The sequence below is a fragment of the Diorhabda carinulata genome, chromosome 2 (genome assembly GCF_026250575.1).
Source record: "Diorhabda carinulata isolate Delta chromosome 2, icDioCari1.1, whole genome shotgun sequence".
Classification (NCBI taxonomy): domain Eukaryota; kingdom Metazoa; phylum Arthropoda; class Insecta; order Coleoptera; family Chrysomelidae; genus Diorhabda; species Diorhabda carinulata.
Genome location: NC_079461.1, coordinates 3,155,897 through 3,177,021, shown reverse-complemented (window position 1 = coordinate 3,177,021; position 21,125 = coordinate 3,155,897). Strand labels below are relative to the sequence as shown.

General features: G+C 31.0%; 2 protein-coding genes across 2 annotated transcripts; one reads left to right on the top strand and one right to left on the bottom strand.

The window, feature by feature from the left end:
* The first annotated feature begins 7,161 nt into the window (after positions 1-7,161).
* LOC130904076 (uncharacterized) lies at positions 7,162-8,184 on the top strand. The gene is made up of 2 exons (XM_057816631.1): positions 7,162-7,261; positions 7,696-8,184. The coding sequence occupies exons 1-2, from the start codon at positions 7,165-7,167 to the stop codon at positions 8,058-8,060; spliced, it is 462 nt and encodes a 153-aa protein (XP_057672614.1). The 5' UTR covers positions 7,162-7,164; the 3' UTR covers positions 8,061-8,184.
* An 11,013-nt stretch (positions 8,185-19,197) lies between these two features.
* LOC130904074 (RNA-binding protein 42) lies at positions 19,198-20,930 on the bottom strand. The gene is made up of 5 exons (XM_057816629.1): positions 20,734-20,930; positions 20,031-20,374; positions 19,755-19,896; positions 19,489-19,673; positions 19,198-19,409 (listed from the first exon to the last, which is right to left on the bottom strand). Exons 1-5 carry the CDS (start codon positions 20,775-20,777, stop codon positions 19,276-19,278), a joined length of 849 nt encoding a protein of 282 aa, XP_057672612.1. The 5' UTR covers positions 20,778-20,930; the 3' UTR covers positions 19,198-19,275.
* Between the last annotated feature and the right edge of the window lie 195 nt (positions 20,931-21,125).

The following is a 21,125-nucleotide window of genomic DNA, read 5'->3' as shown; positions in this document are numbered from 1 at the left end:
ACAACGTTATTCTAAATTTCGAAACAAAAATAAACATAGCGTTGTTGAATAGATACAATGTTGCCAGATCTCCCATAGTTTAACCAGTTTTCATTAAAACAAGTAATTTTTTGTACATTATACAGGCTGTCCTTCTCTACAGTACTTTAAATCTTGATTATATCGAATAATTTCTTCTTAGAAGTTAGTGGGTAAACATATACTATTTTTATTAATTAAACATTAAAAAAAAATTAGTATTACATATAAATTTTTAGGTTTCTTATATCAATGTCTATCTTGCGGTAAAGGATACAATGTTAGAAATAGTTTCATGTCCCATATTCGAGAAGGATGTGGCAAGAAATTGCCTTTCAAATGTGATATACAAGGATGTGACTATATGTCTAGTAGAAGAACTAATTTAAAGAGACATTGCATTTTGAAACATCAAATATTTATAGATCATACTTATCCATCATTTTATTCGAACCAAGAATGGGATTTGTAAGAAAAACAGAATAGAAACGCTTTGGACAACCAGTATACCAAAAATGAAGATTATACATATATTACATTACTCAATAGACCATTTCGATTATATCTTGTTTTTTATTATTTATCCTGTTTTTCCTCAATTTAATCAATCGTATTTATAGTAGGACAAACGTCACAATGTTTGTAAAATAGCTTAAGAGCCCATTTATCTGATAAACAAAAATAAAACAATAACCAATAAGAAATTTGATTGGGGATTTTTTTTCAAACTAAACAAATTGAAATTTTGGTTATGGTACTAATATTATTTCATATCAGTTTTTCGGATTAATGAAAAATTAATAGTTAAAGTACCTAAATGTTTAATATAATAAAAGTAACATACATACTTCTATAAATTTTTTCATCTCCTCTACTTAAAAAAGCTGTTAAGTTGAAGGTAATAATTAAGTGACGTTACCTTAAAATGCTACAGAATTTTTTTTTATTTAATAACATTTATTTTCGTACCATGGAGAATTCAATTCTGAAACTAGTCTAAGCTTGACTATGAATTTATAAGGCACTGTTTCAACCACTTCAACAAATTTCAAATAAAAATTAATTGTTACTTTTCGTAGAAATCTGTACTTCCATTCAAATATCTCATAATCATAATGTATATAGTGAATAAAATAATATTAAAGGTTCAGTTTCCTTCACTACTTTTCAGATTTCTGTTAAATATATACAATTTTATTTATAATTTTGTTATTTTTTTTAATTTTTTTTTTTCAATTTTCAGGTCACGTATACCGGTGTAAAAATTGTCCAAGAACTTATAGATACGCGACGTCCCTATATAATCACGTTAGATATGAATGTGGAAAGGAACCCACGTTTTTTTGCTTTTTCTGTGTCTACAAAGCGAAAAGAAAACATTGTCTCAAAGACCATTTGAAAACAATACATCAAGTAGATCCATCCTATTATTTGTAATTGTTTCCGAAAGCTAATACTCATTTTTTTATAAATAATTATATATTTTGTATGTCCTTTAAGTACGGTTGAGATCGAATTGAATTAATTTAAAAAAATTCTTGATAAAAAAAACTATAAAACAAAATGTGATGGTTTTTTATTAGCAAGTACGACATACAATCAAACATTTTCTTGTATATTTTTATATCACCAAATTGTCGTCCATTTTGATCAAGAAATATCCGAGTACGACGGAAATTTTTCATCCAACTGTTGCATTTTTTAAATAATCAAAATGTCGCTCATTTTGATCAAGATCTTTTCGGTTATAACTGTCAGGATTCATCCAGCTGTTGCATTTTTTATATCATCCAGATGTCCTCCATTTTGATCAAGAAATATCCGAGTACGACGGAAATTTTTCATCCAACTGTTGCATTTTTTAAATAATCAAAATGTCGCTCATTTTGATCAAGATCTTTTCGGTTATAACTGTCAGGATTCATTCAGCTGTTGCATTTTTTATATCATCAGAATGTCGCTCATTTTGATCAAGATCTTTTCGGTTATAACTGTGAGGATTCATCCAGCTGTTGCATTTTTTATATCATCAGAATGTCGCTCATTTTGATTAAGACATTTTCGGTTATAACTGTCAGGATTCATCCTGCTGTTGCATTTTTTATATCATCAAAACATCTGCTGAAGATTTCCTTCGATTTTCTAACTGAATCTCACCTCAAAACTATGAAGAAGTTCTTGAAAAACTTTGCTCGTCACAAGACAAAATCACAAGCCTTGAGATCCAGTCCGGGGTATCACCCAATTTGGAAAAGCTTGTTGAGAAGATTATACAATTGGAAATTGGTATAGTCTCAACAAACTTCATTTTTTGTTGAAATTTGCATATATTTTTGTGGCTTAACTGAAATAAAAAGGTCACGGGCCATTGTTTGGAGAAAAGATCCTGTGCCTTTACGCAAATTATGACTACAATCATAAAGTGTTGTTGAATGTATTAAAAAAAGCAATTGCTACTTAAGAAGATCAGGAAATACCGTTGGATAAAAAGAGTTATCGAATGGAGTCCCATGGGTAGAAGGAAACGAGGAAGACACAGAAGACGAAATAGTATTGATGGAGCAGCGAGGAATAGAGAACGATGTGTCTCCATAACATCCAATCCATATTCGTTAAAACCAGGAATGAAGAATGTTCCTTTGAGTTTTCAAATTAATTTCATTTCACTTGACCTAATAAAAAGATTTCATTCAATCGTCTTAAATTTGTTTGTTTACTTAGCTGAAAATAGAAAAACATGCTTCGGTTACTCATCCAAAGCAACGTTCGGATGTTGGACAAAAGTGCCGTCAAGCAAGGAAATCGTTTTCATTTGTTTTTTGTGGAAAAAATAATGTTAATCTTAGAATGGGAATATTCCTGTCTGGAAATTTGATCCCAGTCCACCATGCCTCTTACGCGTACAGTATCCACAGGCAATGACACTTCTCATTTATCGATATTTTCAGTTTTTATCCATTGGTTCACGCGTTTTTCTCAAAATTGCAGATTTAACTGTCGTATAGGAAATTTGATCTCAAAATATGTCTACCCTTGTAAAAAATACATTTTTATTGTGTAAGGGAGGAGAGGATATAAGTTTTATAATTCTTAAGCCGAAATTCTTGTATAAAAATGATGTACAAAGCTCAATTATTTAATTATATTAAATTAAGGTGAAACATGTAAAAGACAGAGGAAAACACCAACGTTTGGGTGGGAAATTAAAATTTATATTTGATATTAAATATTGTAAAATGTTACTAGACGGAGTAGTGATGATTTTTCAAAAAATGTCTTGGGTGTCTTGGGCGATGAACACATAGTACAATAGTCCAGTGAAATTAGCATAAATTAAATAAATATTGATGGATTTTGATTTTATCCAAATAAAATATTTTAGAAAATATAAAATTAATTTTAGATTCCAAAAAAAAACAAAATAAACGAAGAAATATTGAAATTACAGTGTCAAAAATCAAGCCTTACTATTTGAAGTATAGCCCATCGTATTCTATGGTTTTAACACAATGTTCAAAGATCTTGGTAAAATCATTATTTGGTTTGTAGTACTTCATTTTCAACATCTAGTTTCTCACGCGAAAATTTCGCCATTGCATCATGCATCAGAACAAACAGATGTTTAAGTTTCGGTTATTCCGTTTGGCACTAATCGACAACTTCTATAGATCTCACCTATAGAATTGGTGATGTATAGTGTCTTTAAGAGGTTGTAATCTGAATATCCCACGCAACTGGATGACCTGAGCGTGATTTTCAAGCGTCAAATCCAATAAACGCTGTACCGTGTATTTCCCTTCAATTTTAGTTGTTTTCCTTTTTTTTGCCACGGCTGCTTTAAACGTTTGTTTCCAATAATGTCTTAACAACAAAGTTTACTCTATACTTTATCTTAACAAGTTACGACATGTTCAAATTGAGGCGTAGGAGTTTTCACATATGAAAAATGACATTACTTATGAGACATTCTCTGTATATCAGTTTTAAACAATAATTTGGATAGTAATTTATTAATTATTCAAGTTGACCCCATAAATTTGATATTTTCAATATCTGATTAACAACTGCACTTATAAATACATTTTTTTTTATTTTCCGTTCTTTTTCAATCAATATAAGTCACTTTTTCTAGAGAAATTTATCATTAAACAGTTGATTTACCGACTGTTTGTTAGACTTTTGATTTACAGACTCTAAAATATCAATTTTATCTACTAAATCGTTAATGATGCTATAATCAATACTAGAGTTTGATTAAGCTTTTTTAAAATTTCCAAATCTTTGCAAATACACCTAATTACTTTGGAAAAATGAGAAAATGTAATGTTGGTAACACTCTATTGTACAATTCTCTTATAAGACACCCAATACAACAACAAATAACTTATTATCTAGAGGTGATGGTAATAAATAATATATTATTCGAATATCATTGTTTTCCCAATTAAATTGTTCACTAAAACTAACTTAACTATTGATGGGAAATGCGATATTGACCACCTTCCGTGATATTCACCTATTTAAAAGCTAAGGATATTTCTAATTCGCCCTGTATTCGGAACTGAATCGATTTATTCGAAATTTTGTGGCAAGAGCCTGAAGACGTTGAAATTTCGCAATGAAACACCCGGCATTTATTGCGCATCAGGAATTGTTTCCTACTCCACCTGAACCTTTGAAATCCCTTCTTTCTGGTATTTTAAATGAATCAAAATCATTTTTGCATAAGACACGAAAATTTAATTCTTGCGTTTGGAGCGTGCAAAGTTTGTGATTTGTCATCTGACGGTCGTAATTTTGAGACGACATTCAAAATTCAAGGCCAGGTATATCATAAAATCAAATCACTCGGCCACAGCAAAACGTGGCCGGGTCTGCTGGTTCTATTTATATAAAAATAATGAACGACTTAATTTGGGTCATTTTGATAATGATAGGATGAAAACTAACCATCATAACCATCGAAAGAGTCTTCTTGGGTTATTGAATCAATCGAAGCAAGCTCAACACAAAGGAATGTGTCCCAAAGTGCCATTTTGAGATTCCAGGAAATCAAAACATTGCCGTCACAACCAGAATAACAGCGACGATCGTTACCTGGGACTTACGGCTCGTGTTAACAGAATTTTTTATGGTAGAAATATGTTTTCAACTATACCGTCGATAGCTACGCATAGGCTACAGAGATTAATAATAAGAAAACCAACACTAACATAATTGATTGAGGAATGCAATCTTCACAGATGAGTCTCGTTGATGTCCTTGCATCTAAAGCTTGTCCAAGAAATTCACCATTTTCAAAAGGGTTATGGTACTGAATTAAATGGTGCCATTGATGACCATAATTTGCAATGGGTAACCATAGAGAAGCTGAGGAATCTTATCTTAGTTGAAATCATGCTGCGACATGCAAATGGACGTTACACGGAATATTAATTGTTTCAAACTTTCTTTCCTATTAATTTTTTTTATTTATTCTTTATTAACACTATTTAATTTTAAATATCAATATCCTTAACTTTCAAACAGGTGTTTGCGATGAAATTTAAATAAAAAATATTTCGTTGATTCACACAATTTGCATTGATATTGGGAAAAAAATAAATAGTACGAAGTAAAAACGGTGTTACCGTAAATATTTTGTTAATTGTTATATTTGTTTATTTATGAAAATAAATACTAGATTTCATTGGTTATAAAAAATCTTTCATTTCAAAACCAACGAAGAATTAACACCCTAGATGGGTGGATACATTTATTACAGCGAATCTGCAACATCTCTAAACCTTTAAAAAACAATGTTTCTTCTTGCTTCGCAAACCAGACCTCCACAACTTTTATTACCTTCTCGTTGGAAGAAAATTTACGACGTTTTAGACTTTTTTTCAGTTGAGGAAAGAGATGATAGTCGGACGGAACCAAATCTGGTAAATAAGGGGTGTGTTCTAGTAATTCAAACCCTAAATCACGAATTTTTTGCATGGCAACATGAGATTTGTGTGAAGGGGCGTTGTCCTGCTAAAACAAAACACCTTTGGATAGTTTTCCGCGTCTTTTCTCTTTATTTTTTTTCCCGTAGAGTGGTCAGTAATGTCGAATAGTAATCTCCAGTTATTGTTCTACCTTTATCCAAAAAAATCAATCATGATTACTCCATGGCACTCCCAAAAAACTGAAGCAAGAACTTTTCCAGCAGATTTTTGGACACGAAACTTCTTAGGTCTTGGAGAACCAGAGTGTCGCTATTCCATCGATTGTTGCTTTGTTTCTGGATCCTAGAAATGTACCCAAGTCTCATCCATAGTAAGAATTCGGTTTAAGGAGTCTACATCGTTTTCAAATCGAGCACAGATCGAACGCGATGCATTTACTCTTGCACGCTTTTGGTCTACATTCAAACATTTGGGGATCCATTTTGCAGCAATTTTTCTCATGTCCAAATTGACGTGAACTATATGATGAACGCGTTCGTATGAAATATTCAGTGCTTCAAATATACGTTTTAGCCCAATTCGACGGTCTGATAAAATCATGTCATGAACTGCATCGATATTTTCGGGGACTGACACAGAAACTGGCCTTCCCGATCGGTCATCATCTTCAATGGAAAATTTACCTCTTTTGAAGCTTGCAGTCCAATTTTTCACGATCGCATACGAAGGACATTGATCACCAAGGGTATTAAGCATCGTAAATCTGCTTACTTCTCAACCCTTTTAAATACAGGTACTTGATGATGGCTCGATACTCCAATTTTTCGATTTTCACAATTTCAGTGGACATCTTTTGTCTTTTAATTTATTGCGTAACTCTGGTTTACTTTTTTGACGTCAAACTTTACACTGACACTTCTAATAATTTATTGTTCGTGGCTACGGTAACGCAATATTTTGTTTATGCATGGAACTGGTCTAGGCTAACTAGATATCCATACATCCTCGTATATTGGGAAGATATTTCTGCTGTTCTTGTTATACATCTTAGAATATGTTTTATGTCTTTCTTCCTTTGATAATACTGTAGAAAACATTGTCCTATTATTGTTCATGGTGTTCACTTTTTAGTTCTTCGGGATAAACGTTTTAGTACTCAAATTTGCTAAAAAACATGCAGCGCATTGAAAATTGCGATATCGAAGACTGAAATATGAGTTCTTTAACATGGTACGAATTGAAGATTCAAAATAATCTACAATTCGTTAACGTTACCATTGAAGATGGTATCCTCAACTGGAAAAGTTTTGGTAAGCATTCCTGTACTCTAATTATAATTGATTTTAATGGAATCATGGTCAAACCATCAACAAATATCGTTATTATCATATTCTATCAAAATTAGACATGTGTATGGTATTCAATTCAAAATATTCATCTTTTTGAAACAAGGCGAATAGTTGTTTTTGCGAACAGCAGATGTTTTTGCTCTTTTCGATTATTTTTTAAATATTACGCAATATCTTTAAAAATATTGGTCGTCATTTGAAGACAATAGAAATATTTTTAATAGCTGATAAGATTTCTACGGGAAAGTCAAAATACATATTCTAATAATTTTCGTGAAAAACAAAAATTTTAGCTTCTTACCTCACTTGTATTCCATTGAAAACAAAACCAAGGGATTATTTTTCAATTATCAATAAAAACGTTAGAAGCTATACATTGATTATATTTTTTTTAGAACTGTGGGATCAACCAAACCCAGCTGTAAAATCACTCTTAGACAAACTAAAATATCTAACATTAACCAAAAAAGAATCATGTAGAATCGAAAGAAAATACATTATACAAAAATTTAAACAACATCACTCAATTGCAAATGTAAAATTTGACGACAGACACTATGTTAGAGAAGAGGCTCAAAGAAGAAAATGTTTGATCTGTTATAGAAAGCTAACTGAATCTGGAGGCAGGAATCATGCCAGGAATAGAGCAACTCAGACCAGATTTAAATGTGTGCAGTGTACTAAATATTTTTGTATTTTTTGCTTTATCAATTATCATTCTTATATGTATTACATACCAGATTTCCTTGAAACGTTTTAACAAAAGTTTCTTCATAATTTTTGTAAAATTACAGGTGAATATGAACTCATAGTATATGCAAACTGAGTCGATTTTGCTATTTGAATTGATTTAGAAATAAATTAAATTATTTTAAACGCTGAAATTCTTTTTCCAGCTATTATTTTGTTGTGGTTATAAATTAATATAAAACATCTTCCATCTATGCTTAAATTTCAAGTTTCTGTATTTTCCCTCTCAGAAAATTTATTACGTCCTTTAACTATATACACTTCCGGTCCAAAGTTTTTCCAATCTTGTAGATTTCGTGAGGCAGAAAAAGTAAAAATTCAGATATTTACATTCCAAATAACAAAGTAATGATGAAATCACAGTCTGTAATTATTACTTATTTAAATTGTCGTCTATTCGATTCCACGCGTTTTCGAGGATTCTCTAAAGATGTAAACTAGAAGTTTTTTGAATTCCCTGTACAATAAGTCCCACAACAATACAATCGAGTTGAAATCAGGCGACTGTGACGGCCAAATCTTCACTTTCAGTACATTTTTCCTTTCCAATTATTACAAATAATCTTTGCACAGCTTCGAGAAATGCTTGGAATTGTTGTCAAATTTTCTGCCGGTCAAACACTGACCAAAAAGTTTCCTTTAGTAGTTTTTATAGCTTTTTATCTCAAAAATCCATCCAATTTTCACCAAGTCTTCAGTACAGCTTCCTCCATAACGTTCCCAGGGATTACAATTAGATCTAACATACATTCTTCTTTTGACTTGCGCACAAACACTTTTCTCGTAAACCCAAAAGCCCCAAACTTTGACTCATCACTGCCTTTGACTTTTTTCTTATTTCAATTGCCTTTTTACTGTAAAATTTCTCAAAGATTCATTGATGTGAGCTGTTATCTCTGGGACCGTGAATCGTTGATTACATTTACTGATCAATAGAAAACGTTTATCTTCAATCTTCAGCGGTTTTGCAGTTGCGAAACCGCCCTGAACGTTTTGTAATTAGATGAGTAAAAACTATTGACCGGTAGTGTATGTTTGTCAGTTCTCAATTAGCTCTTCTGGTCCATCTTTCTTCTTTACACAGTGTATTCTTCTCAAAATTTCCTTCGACCATCTCCCTATCATTGAATGTTCATGTTTTTCTCCTTTCTTTATGTCGTCGCAATACTTTTTGATCTAATTGACGTTCTCATAATTTTAAATTTTTTATTTTACGTCATTATTCTAGAATTTAATTTTTTAAAATGAATTCTTCAAATCCAAAGCACTTATCGTATAACAAAATGGTGTTTCTCTGTCATTATTGCCAACTATATTTTCTGATTCTTGTTTTCTATAAAAACGCTGCTGAGTTTTATCTAAAATTATTAGTACAAACAATAATTTATTAACTAATACACACATTACTCAATTGTTTTTTACTTATAAATGTTTTTTAAACTAATTTAGAAATGTTGTTGATTCCATTCTCATTGCAGCAAATTGGGATCTACCAAATCCAGCTGTCAAATCTCTTCTAGATAAATTAGAGAAACTCAAAAGGAAAACTTGTATCAATGACTTATCTAAAGGTGAGAGAAAGTACATAATAGAAAATTTTAAACACCAACACGGTATTTCAAACATCAAAATTGACGGTAAACATTACGTTAAAGAAGAATTGCTGAGAAAACAGTGTTTGGTATGCTACAGAAAATTGAAACCGCACGGTAGGATTTACGCTAAAAACAAAGCGACCCGTACTAAATTTAAGTGTATCGAATGTGATAAATATTTTTGCATATATTGTTTTGTTAATTACCATTCGTATTTGTATCATATACCGAATTTTTGTGAGTGAATCAAAAAATAAATTTGTCCATCCTCTATATATAACTCACTATTTTTAACAGGGTTTTATTATTTATTACATATATTATATTATAAGCGGTTTCTTATTATGGGGAACGTGGCAATGAAACACCAAAGTGGACTAACTTTAATATATTTTCCGAACTTTCGAATACTTATGTATTCATCGTCTGGGAAATAATCGATTAAGATTTTCGGTGGTTTCGAATTGTTTTAACTCTTGTAAAAATTTTGAATTTATAGGTTTCAATATATATTTTTCTTCTATATTCTTCAGGTTTCAGGTCACTACAAGGGCTGGAATAATGTCAATCAGGGTGCACTGTCTTTTTCATTCTATTTGTTAGTTTAGAAAATGCTAAAAATTTAGGTTTCTAGACCGGAATACCCCCTTAAACTTTGCATAGTTGTCGAAGACTGATGACAATGCAACAGTTAGATCAAAATATTTGTATATCCTGATTTAATTCGCCAGGATTCATAAATTTCTTTTTGTATCCTTTGCTAAGATAGAAGAAGTGAACTAGGAAGCAAAAAATAAAATACATTTTAAAAATAGTGAGAAACATGCATAAAAACTCTGTGCTTCGGAAAAAATTATTCAAATAGTCCCTGGACTGAAAATCAGGCTCAATAATTCTCTCTAATTTTATTCATGTACCAACGATTATTTTCCACTTCTTAAGATCGAAACCCACTAGCAACACACCACGCCACGCCACCCCAAGTGTCGAATATGTGTCCAGATGTTTTTCCATTCAATTCAATTGTCTGCTTACACACTCACTCACTCACTATACGACACCCCACGCCACGACACGCTATCCCACGCGGGACGATTCAAAATTCTCAGATGTAACCGATGCGTGTTAAGACGTGTGAATTCCCCTCTCATGTTTTGCACAATTTTTTTGATTTTAATGACACAAAACGATCTTTTGCTGTGCAAAACCTAAAACCTCTAGGTTACTAAACGAATTACTAGCGCTGTCATCACGTGACGTGTTACGAATGTGTACATAACAATGTACCACGTGAATAACGTCGCATGGCGTGGGGTGGCGTGGCGTGTTGCTAGTGGGCTTCGACTTTTAGTTAGATTATCGATAAAAGCATGTTTTCAAGTTTTTTTAAACTATAATTTATTTTGAGTGGAATAAATACATACATTGAAAAAGTTTCTAAAAAGTTGTAGAACAAAAAAATACCAAATAATATCAATAAAATATACTACCCTAAATTTTTTTAGAAGCCATGCATCAATGTCCATCTTGTGGCAAGACGTATAAATATTCTTACACCCTTACACGGCATCAACGATATGAATGCGGACACCAACGGCAATTTGTCTGTCCTCTATGTCCAAATAAAGCTTACACACAAAGTTCAACATTGAAGAAACATTATAGGAAAAACCATTCCGGAAATAAAAACGGACCCCACTGAGTATTGGTTTTATCAAAGTATGAACCTGAATGGTGCATTTAAACTGCGTGTCGTGTCGAAATGTTGCACTAAAATCGTTGTGGTATTTATCCGTGGATGATATTTGTCCAAGGATGGTATTTATCCGTGAGTTAAAGCTTATTATTGTTAAGATTCACGGCTGAAATTAGAGACACGGATAAAGCTTCATTCGGCTTAAAAAATGTCCTTGTCTCTATGGTTGAAATTAGAGTCACGGATTTTTGAGAATATCCATTATTCTCCTCAATAATATACGGAATTTAGTCGTAAACTTGGTAACACCTAAAACATTTTATGACATGATTAGAATATTTTAATTCAACTTACTCTATTTTTTAGTTGCAGATTCCTTTCTATGTCCAAACTGTAAAAAAATCTACAAGTACAAGTACAATTTGCAGCGCCATTTAAAATATGAATGTGGTATACTGCCGAAGTTTTGTTGTGATTACTGCCCCGAAAAGTTCAAAAGAAACTGTAGACTCAAAATACATAAGTTAACCAAACATAGCGACATCACGTTTCCAAATTTCATGTCGACATATTGAATAGTTGGACATTTGAGTTTGTATCACGCAAAGAAGTTGTATGGATAAAAATACAACGTTTCAAAAAGAATCCTTCTCAAAAAAAAGAGCAAAAAACTCAATAGAGCCACAGGATGTTCAAGAAAAACGTAGTTTTATTCGTTACTTAAAGAAATGGCATGAACGTTCAATATTTTTGTAGAATAATATGGGTCGATAAACTTTTTCTTGCAATATATATGTCTGGTACCAATTTTTCGAGTTTTTATACAAAATCATTTGATTTTAACTCAATTTATAGTTTCAATCAATAGTTTATAAATTATAATATAATTGAACAATAAAAATGTGTGACCCAATGGAAGTTTTTCGTATTCCAGTCCCTTCAATTTTATTGTCAACTAAACCAAATTAGTAGTACCACGGTATGGTAAGTTTTATCTTTATTTTTCTCGTGGGTCACAAAATATGTAACAGAAACTTCGTAACATGCCATTCGGCTTGTTACGTTTTTCTTCAAACATTTTGAATATCATTTTGTTCACGTATTGTGGCGCAGTAGTCACTTCTGATTTATTTATTCTAACATTCGAGTTTTTGAAGGAATTAATTTGTTATCGACCTCCCGCTCCATTCGTGAAATTCAATAAAACCTCGGTATGGATTCTAAATCGTCCTCCACCTATCTACACTCAAGTGTTCAAATCGAAGTAAATTTTAGTAAATTCGTTCGCTGTTCTATACCTACCAGGCTGGAAGCTCAACGAGGGATTCAACCGGTGCAACAAATACAACTCCAACAAATGGGAATCCAGTTGAGGACTGCAACCATCCCGAATATTCATGGATAAGTCCCAGTTTTATATTTTATTCGTTGTGCTCTTTTGGATAGTTAAAAATTAAAATAGAAGTGGCTACTGAACCGTAATACGTGAACAAAGAAATATTCAAAATGTTTAAAGGAATGGCATGTTACAACTTTTGTTACATTTTTTAGTTAAAATTGATTAATTTGTCATAAATATTAATCTCTAGAAATCTATACAATATTCTAATATTTACATTGTTTGTATTGAAAAATTCCCTTACAAAAGTTAAGTTCCGTGGATTTTTTTGCATGATTGATGCGTAATTATACTTCTAGCTATCATGGGACTTACTGCGGCTGAAAGGCAGATACGATACAAAGAAAGATTAAGATTAACGCTAAACTTATCTGGAGATTAAGAAAGAAAAATTTAAAACCAAAAAAAAGAAAACCTCTTCCGTACTAACGACAAATAATACTTTGATATTACGTTGAAATTTCTGTCATTTTGTGTCTGATCTCAAGTAAAAGGCCATAAAATTAGATTTACGTTGATAATACCTATTGGAATTTATTGTATGGTTCTCTGGAAACTTTTTTCCTGGCTGACAATTACGTCCCTAGTTTTTATAAGGATTTTTTTTCTTTTTATGACCAATTTCTAATATAATTTAATTCATTTTTCATGTTAGCAGAGTAATTTTCAAATTGCGGTGGTTACACTATGTATATAAAACGAGTTAATCAATTTTTCTGCTTCTTTTGTACACGTTTTCCATTTTACACCATTTCCTAATCAGACCCCAAAAAATCAGACATATTTTTTAAAAAAAAATCGCTGCTAAAAGCGTTTGAGTAAAATTGGCACCTCAAAGAAAATCCATAAAATCTTGCAAACTTACAAAAAAAATTCATAATGAGTAAAGAATAGTTGATCCACCCATATATTTTGCGGTATTCAATGTTATAAAACATAACTTTTAATTGACTATAACGGAAAATGATTTATTTTTGTGACAAATTAACATTCGACATAATTTTTTCTTGATGTTTCGTATATAAAAACAAAATTTGACAACAATGTTAATGCCGTTCCATATACATAGTCATACTTTCTAAACCTTTCGATTCTTAATAATTAGTTAATCGTATTTCTACGATTGTAACTTTTGATTTTTTTGCAGTTTTCCGATGCGAAATATGTCAGAAAACTTATCAACACAAGCGTTCTTTGAAACGTCACTTAATCTACGAATGTAATCAAGAACCGAAATTTTGGTGTACCGAAGACGGTTGCGGGTACAAAGCATTCCAAAAAGTATTGTTAAAAAGGCACATGATGGTTAAACATCGATATCTTGAAATAGTATAAAGACGAAACTGTGATTAGAAAATAAAATAAATAGTTAGTGCGTATATCTAATATTTTTATATAGTTAATATGCGTTGTTATTAGGCGACAAAAAATACTCACAAAGAAGTGAAAACATGCTACTAACAGCATTGAGTAGATGAAGCCACAACATAATACACTAGATAAGAAATAAAAATGTTTTAATTGCAATTGTGGGGCCATAACTTGCGCCCATTTTATAAGTCTTGATGATTTTTTGAGTTTAAAACAACAATTCACTAAAACTGGACGAAATGTCTAATATTGTACTTTACCTTTTCCATAGACAAAATAAAACCAGATTATTCTATAAAAGATATGTGTGACGCCACTGTCTGAGGCTCTAGAAATTTTCAATAAAGAAAAACAATCAGTCTCGATAGGCCGTTCATCAATAAAGCCCACGTGCACTACGGTTTCCTTTGATTTTATATGGATATTAAACATTATTTTCTGTTACTTTCATAAAAACTGCTTATGCATTATTAAATGAGAAAAGTTTACATACATACACATTTATTATGTTGAGCGTATGGAAAACTTTTCTCAGTGTATTCTGTTGTGTCATTCCCACCTGAAAAGTCATCGGATTGTCGCCTTTCTTTAATTAGTACTTTGTTATTCATACTAAAATATCTAGTCAATACCCCACTATTTTACCTTCTTCTACGTTTTTCTATGTTCTAACTTCTTCAATACATGTAAATATTTAATCTATTATGTGTGTTAATGTTAAAAATTATGTTTTATTCAAATTTGATAACTTATTATTGAATTATTAATCTCTCGTTTCAGACAAGACAATTTGTCCTGGTTGTGGAAAATCTTTTAAAAAATTCCAATCGTGGAGAGTTCACTCTCAACTAGATTGCAAAACTGTAGCCTTTAAGAAATGTTCTCATTGTCCTTTTATAACAAAAAGAAAATATAACCTCAAAATTCATGCTTTGAAAAAACACGGCGTTAATTTATTTCAGTAGCACCTATATTAATATTTGTTTTGAAAAAAGGTTTATTAAATATTTTTTAAACGTTGTAAACAAATCAAATTATCAATAAATTTTATATTTTAATGTGTTTTCTGAATCAGTTTCCTCTAAATAATATTAATATTTTTTTATCATCATGTAAATGAATTATTGAACATTGCTAATTGGGTGAAAATGCCAAAAAGCTGGCCAAAATCTAAAAAAATGGGATACTTTCATTGAAAATTTGTAGTAGGAAGTTTTCGGGGTGTATATGTGTTGAAATAACTCCATAAACCGCTACGTAAATTGTCTATAAGAAACTAAAGTGAGTCAGGTACCATACATTGATGGTACTCTGAGAGTATTTATTGAGGGAGATTTTCTGGCCATATTCAATCTTCTCTATGCTAGTATCAGGTTGAATAAATTATTTATTGAAACATTATTGTGGTCGTTGTATCGAATTTTGTATCTTTATCATATCTTTGATTAGTGTGATGTTCAGATCCTTATCAATTGTTTGGTTAGTAACGTACCAGGGGGCTCTACTCAACAAGGAGTTTTTTGGATTGATATTTTTGTAGTATCTTCATATTTGAAGGTTCACTGCAGCCCCTTAATTCTATTCTATACCACCAGATTGGTATTAAGTCTTATTTGAGACTTTTTGTTGAGTAACCAGTGCATACTTTTTAGTTTCAAATCCAACCGTTTTCTCTTGTTTTTGATATGTGTTTTCCATGTAAGTTTTCAATCTAAATGCAATGGTTGCAAATTGGCGCAGTCAATCCTTCGATTTTTCAAAAGTTGAACATTCATAGAACCTCCAATTCTCAATATTTCGATTAATATATACCTTGTGGGAGAGAATCCATAGTAAAACACTCATTTCAAACTGTAGGTATACTTACCTAACCAAATATAACCTCCGAAACGCTACCTGACACGGTTAGAACGTTTTGTGGGGCCAGAGACATCCTGAAACCGATTTTTTTATGCCTAGGATACCCTACTAAAGCGCAGAACAAAAACGTCCAAAAATTAACCCTTCATTTTTAGAATTTTGGCTAGCTTTTTGGAGTTTTTGCCCACTGTGCAGCGGCCTCAATTTCTATTTGATCTTATTCTAATTTCGTTAGTTGTTGAACAGACTTCCTCATTCAATAATTTCTTAAAAAGTAAGAAAGAAAACCGTTTATTTGCAAGGGTATTTCTTGCAATAAAAAAGGTATATGTTCACCCCAAAATAAAAGCAATAAACGGTAGATGTACCCCTATAATGTGTTATTTATTTGAAATGAATTGAAAGATATTTTGTATCTCTCATAATATTTTGTATGATAATATAGCTCGGGGTTAGAGTAGATATTTATTTCTCCGTCAAAAGTATTTTTTACCAATTTGATTTGTTGTTTTAGTTCAACGAAAAAATTATCAATGTAAACGATGCGAAAAGTTTTTTAATCACAACTCTTCTCTTTGGTACCATAAAAAATTCGCTTGTGGAGATAAAAGGAAATATCAATGCAATGAGTGTCAGTGGAAATCGACATACGAACATTTATTAAGGAAACACATGAAAATAAAACACGGTGTTATAGTTCCAACCAAATATAAAAAAACGTGAAAACACATCTGTAGTTTCAATTATATTCCTAATAAAAATTCGATATGATTGCGTTGCTTGCAATACTAAAATTCAGTGAAAATTAGTATGAAAATAATTTCAGGTAGGTTGAAACTATTTTCTGACACTTAGACGATTGATTCTGCTCATCTGTAATGAAAAGCATGGTGAATCTTATCGATTTTTGTTCTTTACAAAACGATATAATATTTTTAGGCTTCTATCCATGTCCGAAATGTCACAAAATTTACAGACACTACGCTTCAAGAACGAGACATCTGAAATATGAATGTGGGAAACTTCCTACTTTTAGCTGTGATAAATGCTTCTATGTCGGAAGAAGAAAGTCTCACTTAACAAGCCACGTGGAGAGGAAACACAACTTTTACCAAAATAGACAGTATTTTTAAGTAGATAATATGTATTGATGTCGATATAGAAACCAAAAATAAATATCTAATTATTATAAATGAAACGCTATAGTATTAATCTCAGCCATTTTATTCAAAATAATAGTTTGTTAATAAATTGTGTAAATTGTACTTTTTTTTTATTTCAAACATATTCCATTGAAAAGTATGCAACTAACTTTACGTTTAAGTATCGGTGACAACGAATTTTCGCCCGTTAAAGATTTGAAAATCAAAGAATCATATTTTGCTTTTAACTAGGTGAAAAGGCGTGGAAGTAAATTCAGAAATTTTCTTAGAAAACCACAATAATTTTAACTCCTTAGTTGTTGGCATGCTTGCCGATATCTTGTTTAGCATACATTTGACCTTCTGGAAATTTTATAACTGCCAAAATATATAAAAAAGAGTGTGTTGAATCTAGATTAATACAGTTCTTAAAGAGAAAACATTCCTGCTCATTATACAAAGGAAGTTATAAGAGCTTTTGCAGAGTTGAATATTCCATTTATTGAAAAGTCTAGGTATGCTCCTAATGTCCTCTAACTGAGGTGAAATTTGGCACAAAACGTTTATTCTGAAGATTGGGAAGCAACTATAATGTAAACTGTTCATATCACACTTCTGCTTTATTGGAATTGAAAAAAATGTCAACTTTGCACTACACTGTAGAAACACTGAACCAGTTAGCAAGCAGATAGAGTAAACCCACCTTTAAAAAAATTTAAGGCGTTGCAGCATTGTGGTGGAAGTCTCATCAAGATTGAATATGCGTGTCCCGTCAGCAAGAAATGGATGCATCTGAAATACTCTACACAAATTGTCGAAAAATGCTTCCGTATTAGCACGATTAAATGAAGTTTTTCTTGCCAAAATACAGCGTTTAGGTGACATCAGTGAAAGTTGTAGATGTCTAGTACGAAATGATATCAGCCATTCAACTCTAATATTATTATTCTTGGCCATTTCGTCGACTATCTATCTGCTATATGTTTGTTAGACCATAAAACGTGTACAAACATCCAACCACGTAATCAATTAAAGATGTTTCTTCTTCAGGCATAAAAATTCTATTTACTTCATAATTGGGTGTTAATTTATCTGCATATTCTAGTCTTTGTTGCTTAAAAAAATAGCGCCTAAGTGTTGGATGAGCAAGACCCGATTTTTTTGGTGTTTTTCTTAAATCATTACCATTTTGTAACTTAATCATGTTTAATAAGCTTGAACGCAACAGTGAAAATTGATGTCTAAAAAACTACCGTAATTTAAGCACAAAATAAATACAAGCGCCTTAAATTTTGTAAATTGCTCGAAAACTCAATTGCACACTCATTAAAAAAACTGCAAAAATACTCAGTTTTAATAGGCAACAAATATTACAGATGTCAAATTAAACATATTGGAACATATGCAACTTACTTTACATGCTACTACATGTATCGAAATATATGCAACCAACACTACACGGCTAGGTGGAATATAGACAACCAGCATTGTAAGATCAAATTGAAATACGACAACTTACATTACACGAATCAATACTAATATTTTTTAAATATAAAAAAACTTCAACAATATGATATGAAGCATCCTCTCTTTTTTTCTTTCATCAACTATCATAAAGCAAATCGAATAATTGTCATTTATTTCCTCCTTTATGTGTTCTCCTCAAGATAAATCACTAGTGTGTAAATTTGGTTTTTCTTCCAGTACATTAGTCAATTTGAATTTAATTGTTCTAAAAGGAAAATTTTGATGCTTAAGTAAACTTGAATTGAAGTAGGAAACCGACAAATCAGTTTCTTTTAGTTTAGCTATTATTTGAAGAAAACTAATAATTGAAATTTGTTAGTTTTTGTTAAAAAGTTTGTATGAATTAAGAAAAATCTTGTGATTAATATTTAAATGAAATCAGAATACGAACATTCTCTGCTGAAGCACACATAGATAAAAGGGACTTTGAATTCAATTCCTTTATACTTGAAGAATATAACAGAATATATGAAAATATACAATTTTTTCCATTCTTATACAGGTTTAAATATTGAAAAAAGGAAAAGGCTGGGAAATTATAACAAAAATGAAGGATATCAAATGAAAAAAAAAGGTTTATTTAATCTTACTTAGATACAATAAAACTATATATACAAAGAAATAATTTACACATCTTATTTATCAGTCCCGGAAGTTAGTAAATTCAATAATGCCGCTTTCTCTTTTTCTTTTTTCTTTACGACATCTATACATCGATTTCTCCAGGTGCTTTTCCTTAGTTTTATCGGTCTGCTACCAACATATCGGCCTAAAAAATAAATTTTCATAAGAATACATGTTTTATTTTCAATATTGGAAATTATAATTTTACTAAAAACAATATTTACCATTTAATTCTTTCATGGCTTTTGTAAAATCTGCAGGATCTTTGTAGCTAACAAATCCATATCCTTTACTTTTATTTGTTCTCTTGTCTCTAATTACTTTTGCTTTTTGGAAAGAAGGATATTTATTAAATGTTCTTGTCAACAATTCATCGGTAACGTCATTACCAAGATCTCCACAAAATATCCTGAAATTGTCCTGTGTTAACATAACTGTAAATATTAATAATAGTTTGATCATCTAAATTATAATTAAAAAATTTACTCACCTAAAATCATCCTCTGACCAATCGGATAAAGAAGGATCTTCCCAAGTTTGACCACCGGCAGTCCTCATAAGTTTTCTATTTTTACTACTTTTCCTTTTGTATTCTTCAGGACCAAAAGACTGTAAAGCACTACTGGCTTTTCCTAAAAATTAAAGCTACTCTTTGGAATTCTTTTTTAATATAATAAACAAGATTCACAAGCAAAATATTCTGGCATAAGTAATTAATTACAATAAAAAATTTGAGTGGGTAAAGTAGATAAAACAATTGACTAACCTTGGGAAATAGCCAATTCAGCACTAACTTTTTCATTTTTCAATTTCTTCAATTTTTTCTCAACTTCGTTTTGTAATGCCATGAAATCAACAGATTGCATAGGTGCTGGTTGGGGGTGTGACTGAGTAGTGGTTACTAATTTAGGAGGAGCATACAGAGTAGGTTTGGCAGATACTACAGCAGGTTGACTTATGTGACTTGAGTATCCACTGTCATACCTTTTTGGTCCTTTAGATACTTGTTGGGGAATTAGAATTGTTGGTGGTGGTATTGCACCAAATCCAGGTATGTATGTTGGTCCATATGAAGTTAACATTGGTGTTGCAGATATCTCCGCTTCAAACCTATCAAATATTGAAATTTTGTAATGGTTATGCACAATTATCAACTTTTGTGCATATTTCCAGCAGAATATATATAAACATCTAACAATAGAATTTGGAGTACATATCTAATCTTTTAATTTTCACAAAAAATCTACTTCTAAAGAAATTTTATCAGATTGAATTTGAGGTATACTCTATTTTACCAAGAATCAATAATTTCAAAAGAATTTTATAACAAATCTATTTATGTTACAAAGATAAATTATTTTCATCAATTTCATTTTTGATAAAGTTTGTTTTTTATTGAATTTTACAACATTTTCATAGAGAAGTATAGAAATATCATGTACAATTGCCAGAGGTTTCATGCAACATACCTGCTCATTTCATCTTCCATGTTTCTATATTTATTTTTATCCATTTTACTTGATTAATTCAACTAAATTCAATCTCGAAGTAAAACAAAAACTTTACAGCAGGAAAATAATTCTCTATACGTCATACAGTCTCCCAATATTATCAAAGTACATATACAACTAAATGTTAATTTGATGTCTTCAATTCACATCATTATCATGTCAAATGTCAATATTATACTACCAACTGTTAGGAATATAATGTTTTATTCAGATAAAAATTATTTTTAGGCACTTTTTGGATTAATGTGATATCAATTTCGAAATATTTTAGAGAAAATAGAAAGAGTTTATTGAATCAAAGCCGCCGATTAAAAAGAATAAAATTTATGATTGTTTTAAATGAAGAAGCC